Here is a 22,255-nt window from a genome sequence, read left to right as displayed (position 1 = left end):
GTTAGTTTTCGGGGACTTTTATCGGAGGATGCACGGTGGCCTGTACAGCGCGTTAGCTGCTGGGCTGGGACTTGCTGCAGGTGTTGTTCTCCGCAGGCTTTCGCTGTCATGTTCTACCGCTTGCTCTCTCTCGTTTGCTCGGCCTTTCGCGCGGGATACATAGGGGGTCTGCTGTGCATTGGGTGTCACCATGCTCGCCATTGCCATTTGGATGGTCGTTTTTTTGCCGTTTGTTGGTTGGGTCGGGGTCTTCCACGTTCGCGTTGCGGTGCGTCTGGGAGTCAATTCTTTTCTCCCACCCCTGTTCTTCCCTGCCGGTCGCTGGGTACGGCTTGGTTGTGGCATCACACTCTCACTAACAACTAGATTCTGTAACAGGGTTATGCACACACACACACACAAACAAATTTAGGTTGTCCCTGGTAGAATTATTCTTGATGTTTTTCTTTCAGTTACTACTTACTTATTATTGGATTATTTGTGGATAGACTCTAGCATACACCTCCCTTGTTGACTCCATGCAGTGCCAGTCATCTCACAAACTTTAGGAAAGACCTTTTACCTTACATACAATTACCATTGATTGTACACAGTACAAGATACAGTAATGTTGCTTTTAAGAATCGTAATGAAACAGGTTGCAGCTCATTTTCTTACATTGTACTCCATTAACTAAGCTTAAAATAAAATTGCTTTCTATATTACTAATGCATCTAATAATGTAGTGGGTTTAACTAATGTGTGCAAACTGCTTTTGTGTTGTGGTGGCAGCCTGACAGACGGTGAGTGTCCTGTTTCTTTCTCCTTTTTTTCTTGTGATTCTGTTTTTCCCTTGTGTTTTGGCCTGCCTGTCTGTGTCTCCTCTGCTCCCCTTGCTTGTGTTCTCCCTCTCTCTCTGCTCCTGAGCCCAGCTGATGATCCACACCTGCTCCTCATCAGCCACCTCCTCTGCCTGCCACATCGTCGTTGCTCCTGACCTGGTGCCACTGCTTGCCTCAAGCCTTATTTTCCTACATCTCTGTTCCCCGTTTTCTGTTTTCCCTGTTACTAACCCTGTCTGTCTGCCTTTCCCCAGGTCCACTCACCTTCATCCTCCGTTGAGTCAGCTGGGCTTGCCTACCTCCCCTCTCCTCTCGGGCAGCTTCCATGGCACCCTCTCAGCTCCCCCTCGTGCCTCTCAGTCAGCCTGCCACCACACTCCTCCACCAACCCCCTAGTCAGTTCTCCCGTGCCTCCTCTCTTCCTCGGCCCCCGGTGCCTCCCAGTTCCCTCATCCCAGCCTCCCTGGTCCCCCCTGCTCCTCAGCTCCCCTCTGCCCTACTCACTCCTCGGTACCCCGTGCCCGTGTTCCCCCGGCATCCACCTCTCCCTCACCTCCACTTCCTCAACCCCTTTTTCCCTCAAAACCAACTTCCCCTGGGCATTGCTTTTGGGTCCTCTCTGTCCTACACACACACACACAACATTTTGTTCATTTCAGGTGGGGAAACTTAAGGCTCTTGGCTACAAGCCCATTTTATTTATTGGCAAAAAAGATAGCAGACATTATTACCCATCTGAGCCCCACTTCTACCACCAGAAATGTCATGGCTAAAGGTAATAGTAAGATATTTTTGAGCAGAAGTAATGATTGTAATGTTTTAAATACAGCTGTTTTATATGTACAGATTTTAAATGAAAGCAAACTAGTATTATGGCAACCTCCACAGAACAGCAGCCCGACAGCAGCCTGACACAACACCCCCACAGCAGAGCAGCGTAGCCCCACTGAGGAGCAGCCAGAGACCCTATCCATCCTTGATTTTGTTCTTTTCTCCCCCCCACTCTCTTCCGCCTCTCTCTCCTTCTTCCTCTACCACTGTCACAGCTATGCCTCCTCTGCTCCTCCACTTCCATGCTCTCAGTCTTTGCGGCAGAGGAAGAGGGAGGCAAACACCTCTTATTCACCAACACACTCTACCACCTCTCTCTCACCACCACAAATCCACCTTCACAATCTTGTCCTCCACCTGCAGCCTCTGCCATCTCCCAGTCTTTGTGTAAGTAGGGCCATGCTATTACTCCACACTATTAATACATTCACTTCCAGACGAATTCAACTTCAGGCAATTATCATATGTCAAAGCCAGGCTTCATTCAGAAATCTTTAGGTATTTGGTTATATTTTGGTGGCCACTCTGAAGTGGCCATGGTCTAGGGGCCATGGTTAATACTGATCTCTGACTTAAGCTAAGATGGCTTTGTGAAACAAACTCACTTTGACTTTGGACTTCCACCTCTGGATTTTTAATTCAGGTACAAAGCATCACATTCATGTCAAGTTTTGTCTTTTCATCATTTAATGTATTTTAGGCAGAAGGTCTTCCAATTTGACACAATAACTGGGAAAAGAATAAATGAAGTCAAATGTAGAATCTTGTTAATTTTCTATATTTTTCACAACTGCTTACTTGTGTAGTAGGTTGGAAAGACGCTAACTTTGGTCATCTCTCTATTAATCCACAGGTACAGTAAAACTTGTTTTTCTATGTTAAGCTTGGATCAGTATGTAATGTGAATGCTGTATAAAATGTTCTGTGGGCTTGTAAGATGTGTGTAAAGTGTAGTAAGCTTGGTTTTGTAACTAACTGCTCCGACGAACGTCGCCATCTTAAGTAGTTTTTTTCATGAACTTCAGTCTCTCACGGTAGTTTTGTAAGTGTGAGTAACTAACATTAACATAACTGTAACAGACGAAAATGTGTTTCAGACGTTAAGAGTTTTAGCTAGCCAGTAGTGAGTAAATGGTCAGGGGAAAGATACCATATTCAAACTAGTTCACCTCGCTGATCATACACGAGCGTGTCGTGGTACCACCATAGTGTTACGCGCTGCAGTCAAGTGCAAGTGTAGGAAAGAGTGTGATGTTCAAGAAATAGAAAAATGTATGTGTATTTTATGCTAGTGTTACAATTAATGTTAGCAGAAATGTAATGTGTTAATATGTACGTGACTGTATTGGAGGAATCAGGGTAAAGTGAATGTGTGTTTTGCGTTATATTATTTTGTTACATGTTATTTGGAGTTAAGCCAATTTCGATTATGTGGAATATCTGTTAAATTATTTTGATGTCATGTGAAGTTATTTTCCATAAGGTAGAATTCTTTATATATTGTATATTGTCAGGTTGATATGGCTTTTGTTGTATATTTGTGAAATGTTTAGTATTGGTAACATGCACTTTAAGCAGGAAGCTGAAGATAATGTGACTGAGACAGTGTGTGATTGTAGTCAGAAATAAACGAGCTCTGGCTTGAGCAAGACGCTAACTTCTCATCTCTCTATTAATCCACAGTGGCTACACAGTGCCCCCTAGCCTTTGTATCCTTTGCTGCCGGTCCAGATTACCCCTAGGTCTGGCGCCGGTAACACTTGTGTCAGTGTCATTCATTCAATCATTCTGGCCTTTCAAATATACTAAAACAATATGGTATGCCCTATCCAGTGATTGCTAAGTCTGATAAAATTATTGTTGCTTATCTGTGTGTGTGTGTGTGTTTGAGCATGTATTACTGATGTTCTGGGAGCATGAATCTTTACACAATCACATTGTGGACTCGCCTTCCTTTTGGGGACAAAACAGAAAGCTTAAATCATAAAATTTTAGGGTGAAGACTTAAGAGTTAAGGGTTAGGGGTCAGATTTGGATTAGAATCAAGGTCAGGGTTAGCCATGATTGGATTTTGACTGAAAGTCAGTGGTTTGTTGCTTCAGCGATGGTAAAACATAGATAAAATGTATGTTTGTTGTGTTTTAGGCAAAGGCAATGGCAACACCTTCAAAATAATCAGAAGAAGAAGCTGGAAATAAAAATCGAACTACTCAAAATTGCCTTGGCTCGAGGAAAAAAAAAAAAGAAATACAAAAAATGGCACAGAAGTCAGACAAAGGGACAAACCCAGTCACCTTGCATCCTTTCCTTCCCAGCTCACACAGAAAACTGCTGCTACATGCCTTTGTGATTGAAGATCTAAGAAAGAAGTACCACAATACAAGAAAAAAAAAGACAAGCACTTGCTAGAGCCATCATGGGGAATGTAATGCAGAAGTGCTGTTCCAAAAGTTGAACACGCAACAGTTCTCAGATGAGCTATTATATGTAACAAAAAAGAGTGTGGAGGAATTGCTGGCGGTAAATGGAAAAGTAAAAAAAATGTAATGAAAGTCCTCTGTACAAACATTAAAGAGTGTATATATACTTGCTAAAATGTACCCAAATGTAGAGAGTTATTGCAATTAATCATTACAATTATTAATACAGTATAGTGAAATATAACCATATACTCACCTAAAACAGAATAAAATGTATATTCTGTACTTACCTGAAACAGAATTAATCATTTGATGAGAAAAAAAATGGAGTCAGTATGGATAACTTTCTTTAATGGATAACCTACATATGATAAGCTATGACCTTGTTCTGTTCTCAGGTACTCCCTTTGACTGCTGTCAAAGGGACGAGGAAGATTATTCAGATCATGAGCCTTGCCAGTCAAAATAAAGTAGAGAGACAGAACCTGTCTCTGTCAAAAGGAGAAGGGGGTATGGATAGCCCTTTCTTTGAGCTGAAGCAACTCTGCAAGATGTGCTTCAGATGTCCCTACCACTGAACCTCTGTGGCATCCAGAGGTTAATACCAGCTGTGTGGTGGCGTACAATGATGACATGTAAAGCTGCAGCCCAATCCTCGGTTCTTATCCTGCTCGACCTATCAGCTGCCTTTGACACAGTCAATCACATGATCCTTCTATCCGCATCCTCAGCAATGGGCATCTCGGGTAAAGCACTCCTGTGGTTTGAATCCTACCTCTCGCATTTATCCTCCTCCCACTGCCTCTCCACAGGGGTACCCCAAGGCTCAGTGATAGGGCCCATTCGCCTCTCAATTTACACCACCTCACTGGGGCTGATCATTCGCTCGCATGGCTTCTCTAACCACTGCTATGCAGACGATACGCAACTCTACCTATCCTTCCTGCCAGACGACCCCACCGTCTCGGTGCGGATCACAGACTGTCTCTCGGACATATCTGCATGGATGAAGGTTTGCCACCATCAACTAAACCTCTCTAAGACTGAACTGTTGGTCATTCCAGCCAAGCAATCTATCCACCATAACATCAAATTACAAATTGGCCCCTCAACCATTACTCCAACCAATGTGGTGAGAAACTTGGGTGTCACGATTGATGACCAGCTGTCCTTTTCATAAATCAAAGGTTGGTGCAATTGAACAAAGAGACGACATGGAGATATGCTGAAGAACGGATATTTATAATGTATAAATTGAGAATTCTGCTACCATATGATGTAATGTAAACTTGTAAGCATAGAGGACACTTCCCAAAGGTGACACAACAGTCTTAGCAAACTAGTATTAAGACAGATGGTCTAGAGAACATTAGACACACACACACACACTCATGTGTCCGTCATTTCAGAGGACATTATATTGACTTACAAAAATTCCCAGGAGACTTATGCTAACCATAAGTACTACTTGCCTAACAATATCCTGACCCCTGACCCCTGTAGATTTAGGCATATTTTAGAACCCATTTTGTTATCACGTTATCCATGTCAACATCAAGTAAATATTCATACAAGCAGAGTTACAGTACCTGATAACAATGTAATAACTCTAATTCTTACACTTCTAACCTTGAGGCCCTGCCACTGGTGGCGATCCAAGAGGTGCTGTTTGTGTAGATGGTAGAGCTGCATTTTCCCTGAGTTTTACTTCCCCCCTCCATTGTCTCTTCTGTCTTTTTTCTTCCTCTGGGCTCACTGAGGTCTACCATTTTAAATTTTTCCTGTCTCTTCGTCTCCCCGCAATTTCTCTCTTTGTTTCTGAAAACACTCTACTCATCTCTCTGGATCTGGGTCTCGCTTTGCTCTATAGCAACACTGCATTTCTGCTGCATTTAGTGGTAGAGACGTTTTGTGTTTTACTTTGTAGTTGTGTGCCCATGGTGTTGTGGTCTTTGTTGCACTTCCTGTTACTGTGTCATTATTGGGTTTCTCCTTTCACTCGGTGCATGTTCATTATTTATTACTGTTCATGGATGTGCTTATTACTGTTTTGTCTTGTGTCTCTTGTCAATGGATAATTCCCCCAGTTTCTTGATAAGGTTATGACCACTACATGGACAGAGGTAATGCTTACTGCTTATGTACTTGAACAGTTTAAATGATAACTGAAATTAGTGCACATTTGGTTTTGTTCCTCTGCCTGACATCAGCTTCCACTAGTCTCAGAAGAGTTTCAATAGCGGAGAGTGTAGGCTGCCCCACGTTATTGACTTGTTGTTAATTTGTCATTTTTGTGCTTCTACTACCTTCTTCACAGTTCTCCGTGACACTGTTTTGTTCCATGGTCTGTGCGGCTGCTTATCCCACAGGGAGCATTTCAGTGTCAGAGCATTTTCCTGATTCTTCTGATTTTGCTGACATAGTTTAGATTTTGTTGATTTGGTACATCTACTGGCTTTTTATGCTTCTACTATGATTAAGTAGGCTATGTAGTTATGTAGTTGATTTCTTTTTATCTGTTTTAACCGTATTTATTGTTGTTTTATGATTGGGAGTCTGTACAGTGTGTTTTTAAAATAAAAAAAGGATTCTCTATGCTGTTCTGTGTCTGACTTCCTGCCCGGTTCGTTTCCGCTCTGTGCTGCTTGACGCAGCTTCCTTCAAACATAGACTAGCTACCTATTCTCTGCGGAGACTGGGACGCCTCTGGTGGAACCACAAGCATTAACTAGAATGGCTGTAATTAGCTCTGGCAACTGCGGCGCAGCTGTAACGCGACAGACAGGCAGATTCTGTGGGTTAATGCCTTTAGGTGAATTTGTCTTTTGGAAATACAAAGAGGATTTTTTATTTGATGAATTAGAAAGTAATAATCTATTTAGAATTGAAGTTATATTTTAAATTGCTACCCTGCACTTTTAAAGGTTTTAACAACAACGTTTTGGCCTGACTCTATTATTTTTGTGGTGTAGGATCAGTTACATACAAAGACAACACATTCGAAGACAGTGATGTCAAAAACATAAAGTTGTTGGATGAAATAAAAATTTTGAGTCTGCATGTATGCATAGGTGACCATTGCAATCGACTTGGGTCAGACTATTTTTCGTCTTGCAATTAGAAGGTCTTGATTGGCCGACACAATTGACAATGAATACAGGAAAGCCCTGCTATGACTGCAAAATTCTGCAAAGGCAGACCAAAATGTTTCTTGATCATCAGACCACTTGCACCGGAGTTGAAATAAGTTATTACATTACATTTATCTGACGCTTTTTATCCAAAGCGACTTACAATTGCTATACATGTCAGAGGTAGCATGCCTCTGGAGCAACAAGGGGTTAAGTGTCTTGTTTAGGGACACAATGGTGAATGGGGCTCAGTGGAGGTTTGAACCAGGGTCTCCTCACACCAAAGGCAGGCATCTTATCCATTGCACCATCACCACCCCCGTTATACTGTATATATATGAACAAGCATGCGTCGCCTCTTCTGTCACTGTGATTAGTCACTGTTACCTCTAGCCTAGAAAATGCACATTTGCCTGAGAAGTGCTAATTTAAAAATAATATTTTAATATGGTGTAATTGTGCTTCTCTGTAGCCAAGTCCTAGAACAATGTGTAAAGCATGTTATTGCAGCTTATTCCATTGTCACTAATGCGGTCTCGCTTGATAGGTCAACTTTCAACGCAACTAAAAAACACTTGCTTACAGTCTTGTGCCATTTATTTCGGACATAGTGGGAGGTAGTGTCTCTGGTGTTGGTCTCATGCTTTGTTTCCTGTTGCCTTGATTATCCTAATGTTCCACCTGCTTTTGGCACCCCTTCCTGTTGTTGTGTCGTTGTTGTAGCATTGAGTGTCTCTTGTGCTTGTGCTGTCATTCTAAATGTTGGACCATCAGCTGGATTAATGTTGCTACATGTTGGATTCTACCTGTGTTTGGACTATTGCCTGCCATGACTACAAGTAAGCCTTTAAGTTTCGTAAGTGCTTGAATCAAAATTACTGACGGTATCAGTGCTCTATTATGTCTTGCGCTTGGGCTGCAAACTCTGCTTTTCTTGCCTCTGCACTCGGCCGATCTTGATTTGGTCATGGTGACTGATCAGAATGTGTTGGTATATGTATTTTATTATTATTTGTAACAATATGAGATAACAGAAGTTGTCTAGCTAATTAATCCAAATTAAATCATCAACGAAACAATTATTACACTTGATTATTTATAAATAAACTTTCAGACCAATAAAATAATCAAGCTAATGTAGGCTACTGCTGCAACTCACAGTAATCTAGTTAAGTGAGTTGGAAGAAAGTTGGAAGATAGTTTTCACCGTAGACAACTTTAACTTAGATAACTTTGTCAAAGATTGTATATGATCTGCCTTTTCCCTGAGTGTTACTTCCCCCTTCCTCTGTCTCTTCTCTCTTTTTTCATAAATGTGGAATTATGTTCCCACTTTTGAGAAAACTGTAGTTGTCTGTGAGAGCTGATCAGGACCATGACTTATTTTAGCAATTGGAAGTTTAAAGACAAAAACGGAAATTAAACAGGCGAAAAAATGGGCGAGCTGCATAATGTCAATGCAGCTGTAGATTCCTAGTCTTGTTCTAATATTCAGTATAGTTTTGAGCTGATGTTGTTGTTGTCAGTCAGATATGATTTTTCACACCATATGAATTATAGCATGTTGAAGTGTCCTTGGCCAAGATACTGAACCCGGAATTGCCCCTGGTGGCTGTTCTGCCAGTGTATGAATCTGTGTGAATGTTAGTTTCTATTTGAGCACTTAGGCTCAGTGAATGAATGTGTGTGAATGGTGAATGAAGATGTAGTGTAAAAGCGCTTTCAGTGGTCGAAAAGAGTAGAAAGGTGCTATACAAATACGGAGCATTTAATAAAAAAGTTTGCGTCACCTCTTCATTGTACAGCAGTGAAATCACCAATGTAAGTGTTGAAATATTATTGGCTATATTAACTGGAGGTAACCTCATCCTTCCTCTCTTAGTTATACTGTTACAGTCTCTCTCCCTCTCACCGCACACAGAGATAAGCAGCTTTCCTTGGTGCAGGCTGTAGCATGAGTATGCAGGAGCTGTTGTTTATAATGTGAATACGACTCCTGCTGTTATTGATTCTGTCCGAGAAATGAGCCCTCTGGGTTTTTCTGATGTTTATGCAGGAGAATGGTGATGCTTGCTAAGTGGAAAAGAGACAATAAATCAATTGGCAAAGAGAGGGGAGGGGAGTGCCAGGCATCTCTTAGTTGAGGACTAGTTTTCAAATGTCCGTTTTTCTTTTCTTTTGATGTACTTTAGGGGCTGAGTGAGTTGGCCAGGAGTCCTTTCCGTACTTTTCCCAGCTCAGCTGAGTTCTGTCATTGCTGAGCTGGAGGTCTTCATTATTTGAAGACTTTTGTATGGAAAGAACTAGTGGTGAACTTCAATGTACTGTACATACACTCTTTACAATGGTATAACATTGCAGAACACTTTGCTTCATTTACTCTGCACATTTAATAATTGACTTTTTTTCTGATCGAATAGTTTCCTTTTTTTTTAAAGGTTGTGATTAAAGGAGACCTATTATGCTTTTCCACATTTTCTGACTTATCTATAATGTTGGATGTTCATGTTAAACATGGCCAAAGTTTCAAAAAATTTGGTTAAAGCATTTACAAGAAATTACTGTGAGCAAAAACCTCAGGTTTCCTCCTGTTCTAAACGCTCTGTTTTGAACTGCTTTCTCTACCAACGGCTCCTTTCTAAGTAATACCGAGCCAGATAGAGCCGGTGTTCCATATATGGTCATATGCTCCCACACTAATGGCACGGCAACGCTCAGTCTGCCTCTTCCGCCCAGCAACAACAACAGCCTGGTAACATGATTCATGTCTTGGCCAATCAGAAGACAGTGGGCTTTGAGAGGGGAGGCCTTAAAGAGACAAGAGCAGCTACAGCTTGTTCAGACAGAGGCTGAAATGAAAGCCTACGTGAAGAATCAGAGTCATTTTTAACTTACAGGCAGCATACAGTTGAGGTGAACCAAGAGGGCATGCAGCTCACTCACCCTCTTAGGAGAGATAGCATTTTCTGAGAGGACTGCTCAAGGGGCTCATAAGGTGCGCTCCTTATAGCCTCCAGCACAAGCGGCAGATCCCACTGAGGTGTTGAGACACGTGACATCGGTCACTTTCTCCTCACACCCTGCACAAAATGCTTTATGAGGGGATGGGCGAAGACTGGTCTGTCACCAAACTCATTGCGACAGGAAATATGGCTTCACCTTGACAGTCAAATACAACAGCCCCTTCTCCATCAGACCTTGTAGGAAGGAAAGAACGAAGGTTACGATATGGTAACCCTAGTTCTATAAGCACAGGCGGAGCCCTCTACTGGACTCTATGGGTACTACCTCCTCCAATAACACGCACGCACTTGCCCACTGAAATTTTATTGTGCACATAGCCGACCAATAGGACGTCACTACCGATACGTGCGTGACGTATAAATAGCAGTGTCCCTACTGCCGTAGCATCTGACCGCCTCTTCAGCAGACGGCATCAGAGCGGCAGGGCTCATCGGTAGAGGGCTCTGCCTGTGCTTATAGAACTAGGGTTACCACATCGTAACCTTCATTCTATCTCACACAGGCTCCGCCCTCTACTGGACTCTATGGGTACAGTGGGTGGAGCCCGATGACTGTCCGCCCTAGCCGCGACAAGCCCCGCCCCAACCACCACATCATCTAGTGACAGAATGGTGGGACACCCCTGAGAAGGTCGCTGGACCGATAGGGGCTTGGCCTGACCATTAACACCTGGACTGCCCTGAATTCTCACTGGAACGTCAGGCACTGCCAGTGTATGTTCCCCCTCTACACCCAGTAGTCACCAGATCCTCACTTTTCACATCCTAGGTCGAACTTGCGAGCAGGATCCTGAGAAGGAGCCCGACATATCCGAGAGATAGAAACGCACAAAACGGGCACAGTAAGGGCCAAGATGCCATTGTGCAGATCTCTTCGATACACACCCCGCTGAAAAAGGGTCATAGACACTTCCACACTTCTGAGTGGAATGTGCACGCACCGCTAAGGGTGGGCCTGTTCCCGCCCGTGTACAGGCTTGGGAGATTCACTCACAAAAATTTCAAGGACTGCTCCAGGGGCTCAAAAGGTGCAGACATTAGAGCCACCAACACAAGCAGCAAGTCCTACTGAAGCGCCGAGAGACACGACACCGTCTTCTCACACCCTGCAGAAAGCATATCACGAGGGGGTGCGTGAAGACTGTCCTGTCACCAAACCCCCCCGTGACAGGAGAGATAGCTGCAGTGCGACAGCCCCTTCTTCATCAGACCTTGCAGGAAAGAGAAAACAGATCCCACCGAACAGGTAGGCAGATCCGTCTCCCTTTCAATGCATCAACACTAAAAGCCCAACCACTGGCAAACCAACATTGTTGCCGTCGCCTGTACAGCAAGCCCAGAGGGACAACCTTATGGACTACTGCCCCGAGGCCCAACAGCAGCATCACTGACAGCGCTGCCGCAGCTGTCCCCTGCTGTAGCCTGTGGTCCACCAAACGATGTGCCCGTCTCAACAGATACGCTCTTGGAGTGTTGCAGTTGAGCACAATCCCCAGATATTCCGCACGCTGCAGTGGCTCGGGGGAGCTGTCTTCCCAATTGATTGCAACCCCAGGCTGTTGAGGTGCAAAATCAACTGAGCTGTATGGAGATCACTCAAGGCTTCAATCTCTCCATGACCATGGTCGTGAGTAGAAAAGAACCCTCATGCTCTTCTCGCGCAATGATTGCAGTGCGATGTATCTGCTGAGCGTGTGGAGGGCTAGCGAGTAGTTGACGGGGAGCCTAATGTATTTGTAGGCTACCCCCTGAGAGGAGAAGCGTAGAAATTCCCTGTTACTGTGTCACCTCGACATGAAATAGGTGTCTTTCAGGTTGATGGCGGTGAACCAGTTGCCGGGCTGCACTGGCTCCAGCAGTTTCTTGATCATCAGCATGTGGAAACGCCCTTGCATGCAGTTTTGTGGAGACTGAAGCGCGTTACGCACCGATCCAAAGATAGAGGGGGTTCAGTGGGAAGGAGAATGCTCTTTAGGAATGTACTGTTTTTAATCAGTTGAACATTCACAGCATTTTCAGTGTGTACACAAGCAGCACATGAAACACAAATAATTGCATGTTGGACACATAACAGAGGGAGGAGGTCTGGTGGTGTGCATCAGCCTCTGTCTCTCTGTCACCCTTTTAATTTTTTTTTATAATAAATAGACTTAGACTTTTTCCAAGGGCTGCAATCGAAAAGGCCGTGGTGTCCCTGAACGCACCACGGCCGGAGTTGGAAAAGGCCGACCGGGCCATGAATGCACCACAGCCGCTGTGACTGTGGATGACACGTTACCCGCTGTTGACGTCAGCGTCAAGCTCACAGCTTCACATGGAAGCTGTGAGGGTAGACAGCCTCGCCTGCTGCAACAAGGTGCTACGAGCCACTCGTGGAGGAAATCTGGGCAGGACATGGGTCACCTCGCCCATGTGAAAAGATAATTTTCTAGAATTGGTGGCTCCATCCGTGGAGGTGGTGAATTCAGTGAGCAGTTCGCCGTTTGCTGAAGAAAAAAGGATGCTGAGGCAGTAGGGACACTGCTATTTATACGTCACACACGTATCTGTAACGACATCCCATTGGTCGCTACGTACACGGTAAAATTTCAGCGTGCAAGTGCGTGCGTGTGATTGGAGGAGGTAGTACCCATACAGTCCAGTAGAGGGACGGCACCTGTGTGAGAACGGATCCCACCAAACAGGTGGACGGATCTGCCGCCCTCTCAATGCACCAGCACTGAAATCCCACTTAGCTTTGCAGCAGGAAGTGGTGGAGCTCACGCTTGCCGCTTGAATGATCTGCACAACCTCAGTGGATAGATCAGCCCGTCTCATCCTCCATCCATCCCTTTCAGGAGCCAAACCTGGAGAGACTAGCCCAAAATCGGCAACGTGCCTATGGTGCCTGTCTCCTATGAAAGAGGCCCAGACCAGAGGCACAGGCCAGGGCTCCGTCACCGCCAGCTGTGTTACTTCTGTGTACCATCCCGCCGACCGGCGGTCGGGGGGCTACCAGAATGACAGATTAACTGTTCCTGCCTCACCCTCTCTAACAGAGGAGAGATGAGATTGGGTGGGGGGAATGCATACAGCAGCCCTTCTCGCCATGGAGCGTATGCTAACAGTTCCCAGGGGCAGGCTATCCTGTGGCTGAATTGAGAACCACACTGGGCAGTTGGTGTTGTGTCGGTTGGCAAACAGGTTCACTTCCACTCTCCCGAAGCATGTGCAAATTGTGCAACTGTATAAAATAATTTCCCCCTGGGGATCAATAAAGTATTTCTTATTCTGAGGTCGTCTGTGCAAGTATACAGAGCGACAAAGTCTGTGTAGGGAGGAGACGGGTGGATGGATGGGTTAAGCTGTCACCCAGGAGACTGCTGTTACCGTGTGAAATCAAAATTCAAAGTTTACTTCTTTTAACTTATGTAAGGAAAAGGGGGTATATGTAGTATTTCAGTAAAATCACTTAACAATACATTCCTTTTTTTACTGCCTATTTTTCAATAGACTGTAACCTCACATAAAAGTTAACCACACGCCTGTTTTCTCTGTTGCTTGGAACAGCCACTACTCTGCTTCTCATGTGGTCGGATTTTCTGCATGCGTGCTCCTGAGCCTCTTGCCTACTACAGCGACAACACTGCAGCGAAAGAAATGGAGTCCACTTATACCATAACACGACTCCCAGCACAACACAGACTCAAACACAAACTCCACATAAGGATAAAAAAACAATAAAGTTTAATGTGCTGAAGCCAGCCAGTCAGCCAGAAAGGCTTGAGTCACGGAGAGACCTCTGCTTTGCTTTGAAACCGACAGAGTTGGCCTTTATTGGACAGGTAAACTAACATACTGGAAATCATGTGGAATATATTTTGATTTTGTTCATTAGTTGACTCAGGTTGGATAATGTGAGATCCCTGGCTAACGTCGACAAGTTGCTAATGTTATCCAGTGCAAAATACTATTGTTGTAGGGCTTTCCACATTGCTTTACCAGCTAACTATATTGTGTAAAACTGTTATTGTGTCAAAGTGTTGATTTTAGCCCGCAAGAAATTAAGTAACGGTACAAATCAAATGTGGAGTGATTTGTTTATACTAGCCAATATTGATGCAAAGCAGGGGCAGTCAGCTACTTTAGCATGGCTCTACTGCTGTTTGCTTCTTAACGTTCAATTTAGATTTGCTGCCAAAATAATAAATTGTCTTTTTGTGTCACAAATATATTTGTTTTGGTCCTTTTATTGGAAATAATGTATTTTGTCAAATACAATTTAAAGAAGAGACCAGAGTGAAATTTTAAGCAAAATTATATTGCTATGAAATTTACTTAAGACAGGCAGTAAATTTGTTTTCTAAACTTACAAGATGCTTATTTATCATTTAACTTAAATCTCATCACTGCTCACTCTTCATCATGCTTTATCATTCAACTTAAACCTGCTCATCAGAAAGCTCACTTTTTACAATCATCCTCTGCAAGCTCAAGGAAGTTGGCCTCCTAGTTCTGACTGACAGTGACAACATTTTTTATACAGTCTATAAATTGTAATCCTTTATCTCTGGGGAGGACAGCTGGACCATAATAAGATCTGACTGTGTATCAGACACTAGACTGGACCGCCAACTTTATTGTTTTATGTTCTGCTTCAGCCTCCTTTTCGTCTGCATTTTTTTGTTTTGTTGGTTTGGTTACTACACCTGGTAAATGTTTTCACATTACGGTGAAAGCACACATGGCTGCAGATTATGAAGCAAACATTTGTTCAGCATGAATGAGCGAATGTGGCATTAGTCGGATATTCTTTCTGCATTTATTGCAGGATCTCTGTATGAAAGCGGCTGTTGCAATCGTACTCCCATCCCCTAACGCTCACCCTTTACAAATCTGCCAATCTAACACAAGTAGCATGAAACGAACATAACAACAACCAATGAATGAACCCCACTAATCCGTGTTACACGATTTTAGATCCTGCATACAGCGGGGACCAATTTAAGTGTGATGCACTACAAACAGGAACGCTGGGCTGTGGTTAATTACCGTCATATAGGTGATATCATTCCGAATACATTTACATTTAATGTGGAGGGAAGCCTTCCAAATTTTAGACACCAAACGGAAAATCTACCAGCATTTGGCAGTTGGCGGGTGTTCATTTCCAGCCCAAAGTGTAGCTCACTAACAATTTTCGTTATCATCTAAAACCCCCATAAATCCAACGTCTCCAGACTCTACAGACCGTGGAGAGGAGTAACAGTAAGAGCAGACTGAGCATAGTTTAGTTAGATTGTCCTTTTAGCATAATTATTTTAGTGTTAATGTTATAGTTAGTTGTGTTTAAAGTATTTAGTGGGGTAGCTAGCAATTTTAGACAGTTGTTAGGTTGTTTGATTTTTCCAATTTAAGTTGTGGGTTAGCTTAAGGTCATGGTTTGATTTAGGATTAGTTGAGTGCATTCCTTTCCTTGATGATGATCACATGATAAACAGCAGGCCTTTGGCTACGTACTGACACCCACCTTAGGGCCTCTCAGCCTCTCTGAGCCACTCGCTCAGCTACAACACAGGTACCACACAGACACTGTTACAAAGGGCAATGAATGTGTTATGGACTCTGTGTTTCTAGAGCAGACAAGGAGAATCTGACAGCTGCTGCTCATGGCTGGTTAGCTCTGACAACCAGCTCTACACGGCTCTTCCTGCTACACTGAGCAGTGGTCGGTCTGTGACTGACCATAACGACAAAGGTACAGTATTCCTGTCGCTGCAACAGTCATGAATGTTGTTTGTCTTGGGCAAACAACCTATTATGTCATTTAGGTGTTTGAGGGCATGTTTGTTTAAGTGCTAGTAGGAAACACTGACATCTGAAAGGTTGAAGAAGTCTATTTTCTTCCAGATTCTATAGAATCAGAGCTTTGAACAGGTACATAAAATACTTAATGTGTTCCCTGTATAAAAGTTCACTAATAGATGAAACATACAAATCACTGGTATGGTCTTTTAAGTGTATGGATGGGTTCAGAGAACATGTACGTGAGCACTGGGACTATTTACATTAAGCTGATGCTTTTATCCAAAGCGACTTACAATTGCTATACATGTCAGAGGTCGCTCGCCTCTGGAGCAACTAGGGGTTAAGTGTCTTGCTCAGGGACACTATGGTGGATGTCTCACAGTGGGAATCGAACCCAGGTCTCCCACACCAAAGGCAATCATCTATTGCCATCACCACCACACTATTTTTCTGAACTCATTACTACACATAAACACAATCCCAGGTTTCTGTTTAAGACTGTGGATCAGCTGGTAAACCCAACCCCTCCTTGTGCCTCAGCTGGAAGTAATGATGACTGTGAATTGTTTTTGTCTTATTTTACTAATAAGGTGGTGTCAATCAGAGCCTCTATTACCCCCACAGCCTCTTACTCAGAGGTTCCTCACCAGCAACAAGAGAGTTTTAACCAGTACTATAGTATTTATATTAATAAGGTCATATATATATATACACAATACTACATTCACAAATACTACTATACTACTATCATAGCTGCTGCACAACTGTAGATAGTTCTACCATTTTACAGTTTGAAGACACTCATTGATGACATGTTCTGGTTGTGAACCCTTGATGATGTCAATAGGCACTTTGCTGTTTAAGACAGAGGCTGAAATAAGGGCCTGCATAAAGGGCCAGTATAAGATAAAAAAAAAACTTCAATCAAGCAAAGCTACCATACAGGAGTCACAGAACTACAATATAGGGCTGAAAATGTAGTATAAAATGTCCCCCCCTGAATATTCCCCAACACACAAACACGGGAGTCTCTTGCAGTTTTATGATACTATAAGTTTATGTTATGGCAATTAATTATGATTATTTCAACTTTGTTTCTGAGACATCATGTTTATCAGAGCCCTCAGAGAAGTGCAGGAACCCCCTGCAGTGTGGCCATGACATCACTAAGTTCATAAAAGGAGAGAACAGGTGGAAAAACCCTTTTGGAGACAGTTTTCACATTTGATTATTGGTCTCTGATACCAGGGTGGTGCCCTGTATATATTTTATTAATTTGTGTAACATTAATAATAGTATTCATATGTCCCTACCTGATCCCAATACAGCTCGTGTCTTCACCTTGTCCACATATGAAGTTCCCAGAAAACATGGAATGCTGTTGGCAATTGAAGTATGAAAAGAGGAAAATCTCTATCTATCTAAATCTAAAATTCAACAGGAATGTGGTTGGTGTGATTTTAACTGGCTGTGACTGGTAGAAAATGGGCTAATCCATAAAATCATTAATACAAATTCATACATTTAACATCCAAGAAATGCCAATTGACATTTAAGGAAGATGGAAACGCTGTAGTGTGTTTGTACCATAATCAAAATCTGGTGGGCTTGGTATGCTGGCAGACGCAGCTGATAGCACAGACAGAAGAAGAAAGGGCAGGAGGGCCGCTGTCTCCTGCGGTTGCCATGGTGAGGGAGGAAGTGGAGGGTGTGGAGAGACAGCCATTGTAAGTAAAGGAAACTGAATTATCATTCAGCAGGTGGCACTGACGCTGTGTCCCCACCACCATGTAATGAATGGTGTTGGCCTTCCTGCACACACAGTGAGGGCAATAATCCCCCATCAGCCACCTTCCTCTGCACAGCAGGTAAAGGACCCCACACTGTTGATTGACTTGTCAGGTCAGTGGCCATGTGTACCACTGAAATATATAACAACTCTGACAGTTTTATCACTTGTTCAATAGACTGATAGGACTGCACACTTACTATTACTTTTATATTGAATACAGTACTATTATAATACTGCGCTGTATAGTTTTCTCAACATCCTATGAAGCGAACTAATTTAAAGATTTACTGTTTATTATTTTGTGGAAGACAAGGTGTGAACAGCTATTGCCTAAGAAAGGCACACAAAGTGGAAATAAGCCCCCTTTATTCAATATCGATTTACATTTTATATAAAAATTAATTACATTTAATACATTTCTTCAAAATACAAGCAGCCAAACAACATACAAATCAAATACAAAATTATAAAATTTCTTATATTTATCATCTTCCTTTTCTGAAGTAACAGATGTGTTTTATAATAACTCTTAATAACCTTTTTGTAGCTGTGGTAAATCTCTTTCTTGCCTACATTTTGAATCCATCTGTTGACATATGAGACCTAGAAAAATATGGTATTCAGTATCTGTCTTTTCAGTGTACAGTACAGGATCTGGGAATCTGATCGGAAAACATTCAAGGTGGGCTTCAATCTCTTTCACCAGAAGATGGTATATTACTGTCGAAACAGGGCAGATGGAGCTTGATATCCGTGGAAATGGAAAAGACAGAAGACCTATGGAATTACATACTTTGTGTGAAAAGATCTGTTGATATTATGGCCTTCACTGGAAATCCAGTCAGTAGATCCGGATAGATCCATATAGGTATACCAAGGAGGGGGGAAAAAAAGATAAAACCTCAAAAATATCAAGCTTCACTGCTCAGTTGCGAAGCTTTGTAAAAGTAAAAAGAAAGAGACCTTACAAACAACCCACACACCTCTTCTCTACTATACTTACATTTGTTCAGAAAAATTGAGCCAACCTGCCTTCACTACCTTCACAAATCAACACAGTGTCTGTATTCCACTTAAACTAAAAACAGATATGGGTAAAAATTTTAGCACTGCATTTTAAGGTTTAAACTGTGCACAAGTGTGGCTTATGGTGTTAATAAAGTTTTTGCAAATCAGCAGCTTTACTTCAGTGTCATACAGTATACAGTGTAGCGCTGTATAACTTATGTTTGACAAACATTAGAAAGCAAACAGTAAATGGAAAATAAAACTCTCAGCACACCAACAAGGACATTATGCTGATGCTAAACCAGTAAAACCTAAGAGCCTCATAGGAAATAGAAAAACTCATGTTTCCTCCTTCATATTATACATTGTACACTGTGGTAAAAAAAGAAGTACAAAGTGTAAAGTTAGGCTATGCGGCGGTTTCATGAATTGTCCCTTCTAGTTTCTTTGGGAGTAGCTCTCTCCTCTCGTCAATACTGATGACTGGCTTCCGGCAGTTCTGCCCGTCGATATATATCTTTGCATACACTGGGTTGGAATAGTTCATGGGCTGTTTAGGAAGGAAAGAAGATGGAAAAAAATATTTTTATTACTATAGAACAGTTGGAGTCTTAAAGTTGCATTCATAAGTAGTTGGCCACTTGGGGACAGTGGAACAAGCTGAGAGATAGACCATCCTACAAAGTTGTTGTGGCAAACACTACACACCTACTTTAATCAAATCCAGTGCATACGAAACAATATTATCATTCCTCTGGAGTCGTGTTTTGTATATCTCAGAAATCCTGAGAAGAAGTGAAGTAAAGTCCCTCTTCTTTTAGCTCTGTTTTGGTCTTCACCAGCTACTAAAAAAATATGTGTCTCTAACTGCTAAATGCATCACTATGTTCACGACTGAAACTGTCTGCTGTTTAGTGCCGAGCATATAGTGTCGGTTTATCAGAGCTTGTTCATGTTACACAGGGTAATTTAAGGTAATGTTAATAAGAATATTCATTTGTGCAGCTTTAAGGAAAGCCGACTGTGATTATTAAGGCACAAGACATGAATTGTTACTCAGCAAGCAGTAGTACAGTTACAGACAGCAACATGCAGAAAGAAGCCACTTTAAACATAAAGCCATGCAAGCACAGTCTACATTCTTCTACAAGCATAGTAGTAGCTTTTCTTCTTTGTTCCATTGAGTATATTTTAGTACTGATCTCACAAAATGATGTAGGAAGATGACAGTGGATGATACCATAACTCACTTTGGCCTGATTTACATTTGGTATTGGTAATCATATCAACTTGTTTAAAATGTCAGGAAACTACACAATGCACACTGCTTGCCTACATGAGAATGATTTTTTTAGGACAAACATGAAGTGAAATTTGTAAAATTCACCTGTCCAGGTATTACCTCCTTGGGCACAGAATTGATGCCCAAGGTGCGAGGGTCACTGGATTTTACACACCAGCCCTGCAACACAACAAGCACCACCTCTGTTTACAGTGCAAAATTTACAATCACGGCTAACACCATACAGTTTGATGGATGTATATATGCATGGCCATCTACTGGTTATATATGTAGAAACGTTACAATCAGTCTATTTGTGGGCTATATGACTTATGTTTAACTCCATATAAAACTGCACCGAAGTAGGGAATTGCAGTAGACCTAGAGAGTGTAGTGGAATACAGATTATAGTTTAGATTCAAGCCAGCGTGCCTCTGTTGAAAGTACAGCCATGTTGGACTGACAACAGCAAATGTCAAAGTTGGCAGGGCCAGAAGCAATAGCATTAGGCTTGAATCTCTAGCAGGTGAGCGAGATAACAACCTCACTGACGGTGTTGTGATTCATTTGATATGCTGGGTGTTAGTGTGGGATTGAGACCAATGAGCAGAATAAATCAACAGCCAGATGAAAATTCCTTTTGGTTCATGGCACTTTTCTTGCATACTAGCCAGCTTTTATAACAGCTCTTCGAAACCTAATGTAATTCCATTTCATTTAGCCAAATGCTAGATATCACACTGTCACAGTTATTGAAGAAACCAAACACCAAATTATTTTTCTAAAGCTGGAAAACACAAACTCAGTAAAAAATTGATTTTTCAAGTTACCCAAAGTTTCCAAAATGTCTTGTTTACGCACTTGTACTTGCATTCTTGGATGCAGATTTACAGCACAGGTAATTGTGCAGGTTCAGAGATGGTTAGAGATGCTAGTACAGCAGTGATGCTCCTGCAACGAGTTTAATAATTATCAGGTGTGAGAAGGATTGGCATCAACCATGGCCAATCAAATCAGCTCCTCTCCTCTCCCTTTTCAATTGATATGAAAGCACTATTATCAAGTATGTGTTAGAGGACATGAATACATATGACAACTCAAATATGAGTTTAAAGAGGTTGCTAATATATATAGAGAGAGAGAGAGAGAGAGAGAGAGAGAGAGAGACACACACACACACAGAGCACTTAAAATGCATATGCTGCTAAAATAAATTAAATTCCCGTTTCTGGAAATAATGAAATTCTGAGCATTCTGATAGATGGAATCCTATAAAATGATTGATTGATCATATAACATAATGTATCGCGCATATCATTCACCTAGACATGTCAAAAGGAGATTTTTATGTAGTATATCTGTGATGTGCTTTTGTTTTGTTTTTGGTCACCTATGCGTAATTATTGTGAGTGGATATGATGAGTAGATCAGTGATTGTAAAAGATCGGGCAACGGCTCAGTGCCGGGAAAGTTTTGGGATAAAACCAGATAAAATGATATGTTATTATAACAAGAAATGCTTCTTGTAAAACTGAATCATTTGGTACTTAGTCATAATAAAAACAAATTGAAAAATTCCTTGTTATTATGTGAAGAGGATCTTGTTAAAACAACAAACTTTTAGATAAAATGACAAACCGAGCATGTATGTTTGTTTGTCGTGTGGCGCTGCTGTAATGCTGCACTGCATAAAACAACTAAAACACTACGACAAAACCATTATATTTGCTTTTCAGCCTTTGGTTAATGCTTTAGTTTGCTGTTGTCATTGTGGTATGTTTAATATTGAAGTCAATAAGCCAACCTTGTGAGGGTCCAGCGTGAAGTTGGGTCGCAGCAGGCTGCCTGCATCAGCATGGTTGTCATGGTCCACTTCATACATGTTGTATGACGGGTTCCCAATTTCCACGTTTATCCCTCCGTTTGTCATGGGCTGCCTCTGGACACGTTTTCCCCTGAGGTGCGCGGAGCCAGGCATCATTAACATGATACACAACATGCAGGTCAACTTGTACAGCGTCACATGGCTCCACAAAACAAATCACATCACACTACTTGGCACAATTGGAGTACATAACTTTGCTGGGCAGACCTAAAAGCTGATTTATAATCAGAGGCTCAGTGCAGAGGTTTAGTGTTCTGCTGAACATTCTGAAACAA

General features: G+C 42.2%; 1 protein-coding gene across 1 annotated transcript in view; it reads right to left on the bottom strand.

Moving 5' to 3' along the window:
- Window positions 1-18,154: 18,154 nt before the first annotated feature.
- The window catches only part of lrp1bb (low density lipoprotein receptor-related protein 1Bb), a 264,366-nt gene continuing 260,265 nt past the window's right edge, over window positions 18,155-22,255 (bottom strand). The window contains exons 90-92 of the mRNA XM_038720173.1: window positions 21,900-22,050; window positions 20,201-20,275; window positions 18,155-19,363 (exon numbers count right to left, since the gene is read on the bottom strand). Coding sequence (XP_038576101.1) covers window positions 19,223-19,363; window positions 20,201-20,275; window positions 21,900-22,050 — 367 coding nt within the window. The 3' untranslated portion in view covers window positions 18,155-19,222. The remainder of the gene's footprint in view (window positions 19,364-20,200; window positions 20,276-21,899; window positions 22,051-22,255) is intronic.

Source organism: Micropterus salmoides, unplaced genomic scaffold (genome assembly GCF_014851395.1).
Source record: "Micropterus salmoides isolate LMB-PRFRI ecotype aquatic unplaced genomic scaffold, ASM1485139v1 Ms_hic_scaffold_15, whole genome shotgun sequence".
In the NCBI taxonomy this organism is placed as follows: domain Eukaryota; kingdom Metazoa; phylum Chordata; class Actinopteri; order Centrarchiformes; family Centrarchidae; genus Micropterus; species Micropterus salmoides.
The sequence above is the reverse complement of the archived record's forward strand: the minus strand, read 5'-3'. Positions and strand labels throughout refer to the sequence as shown.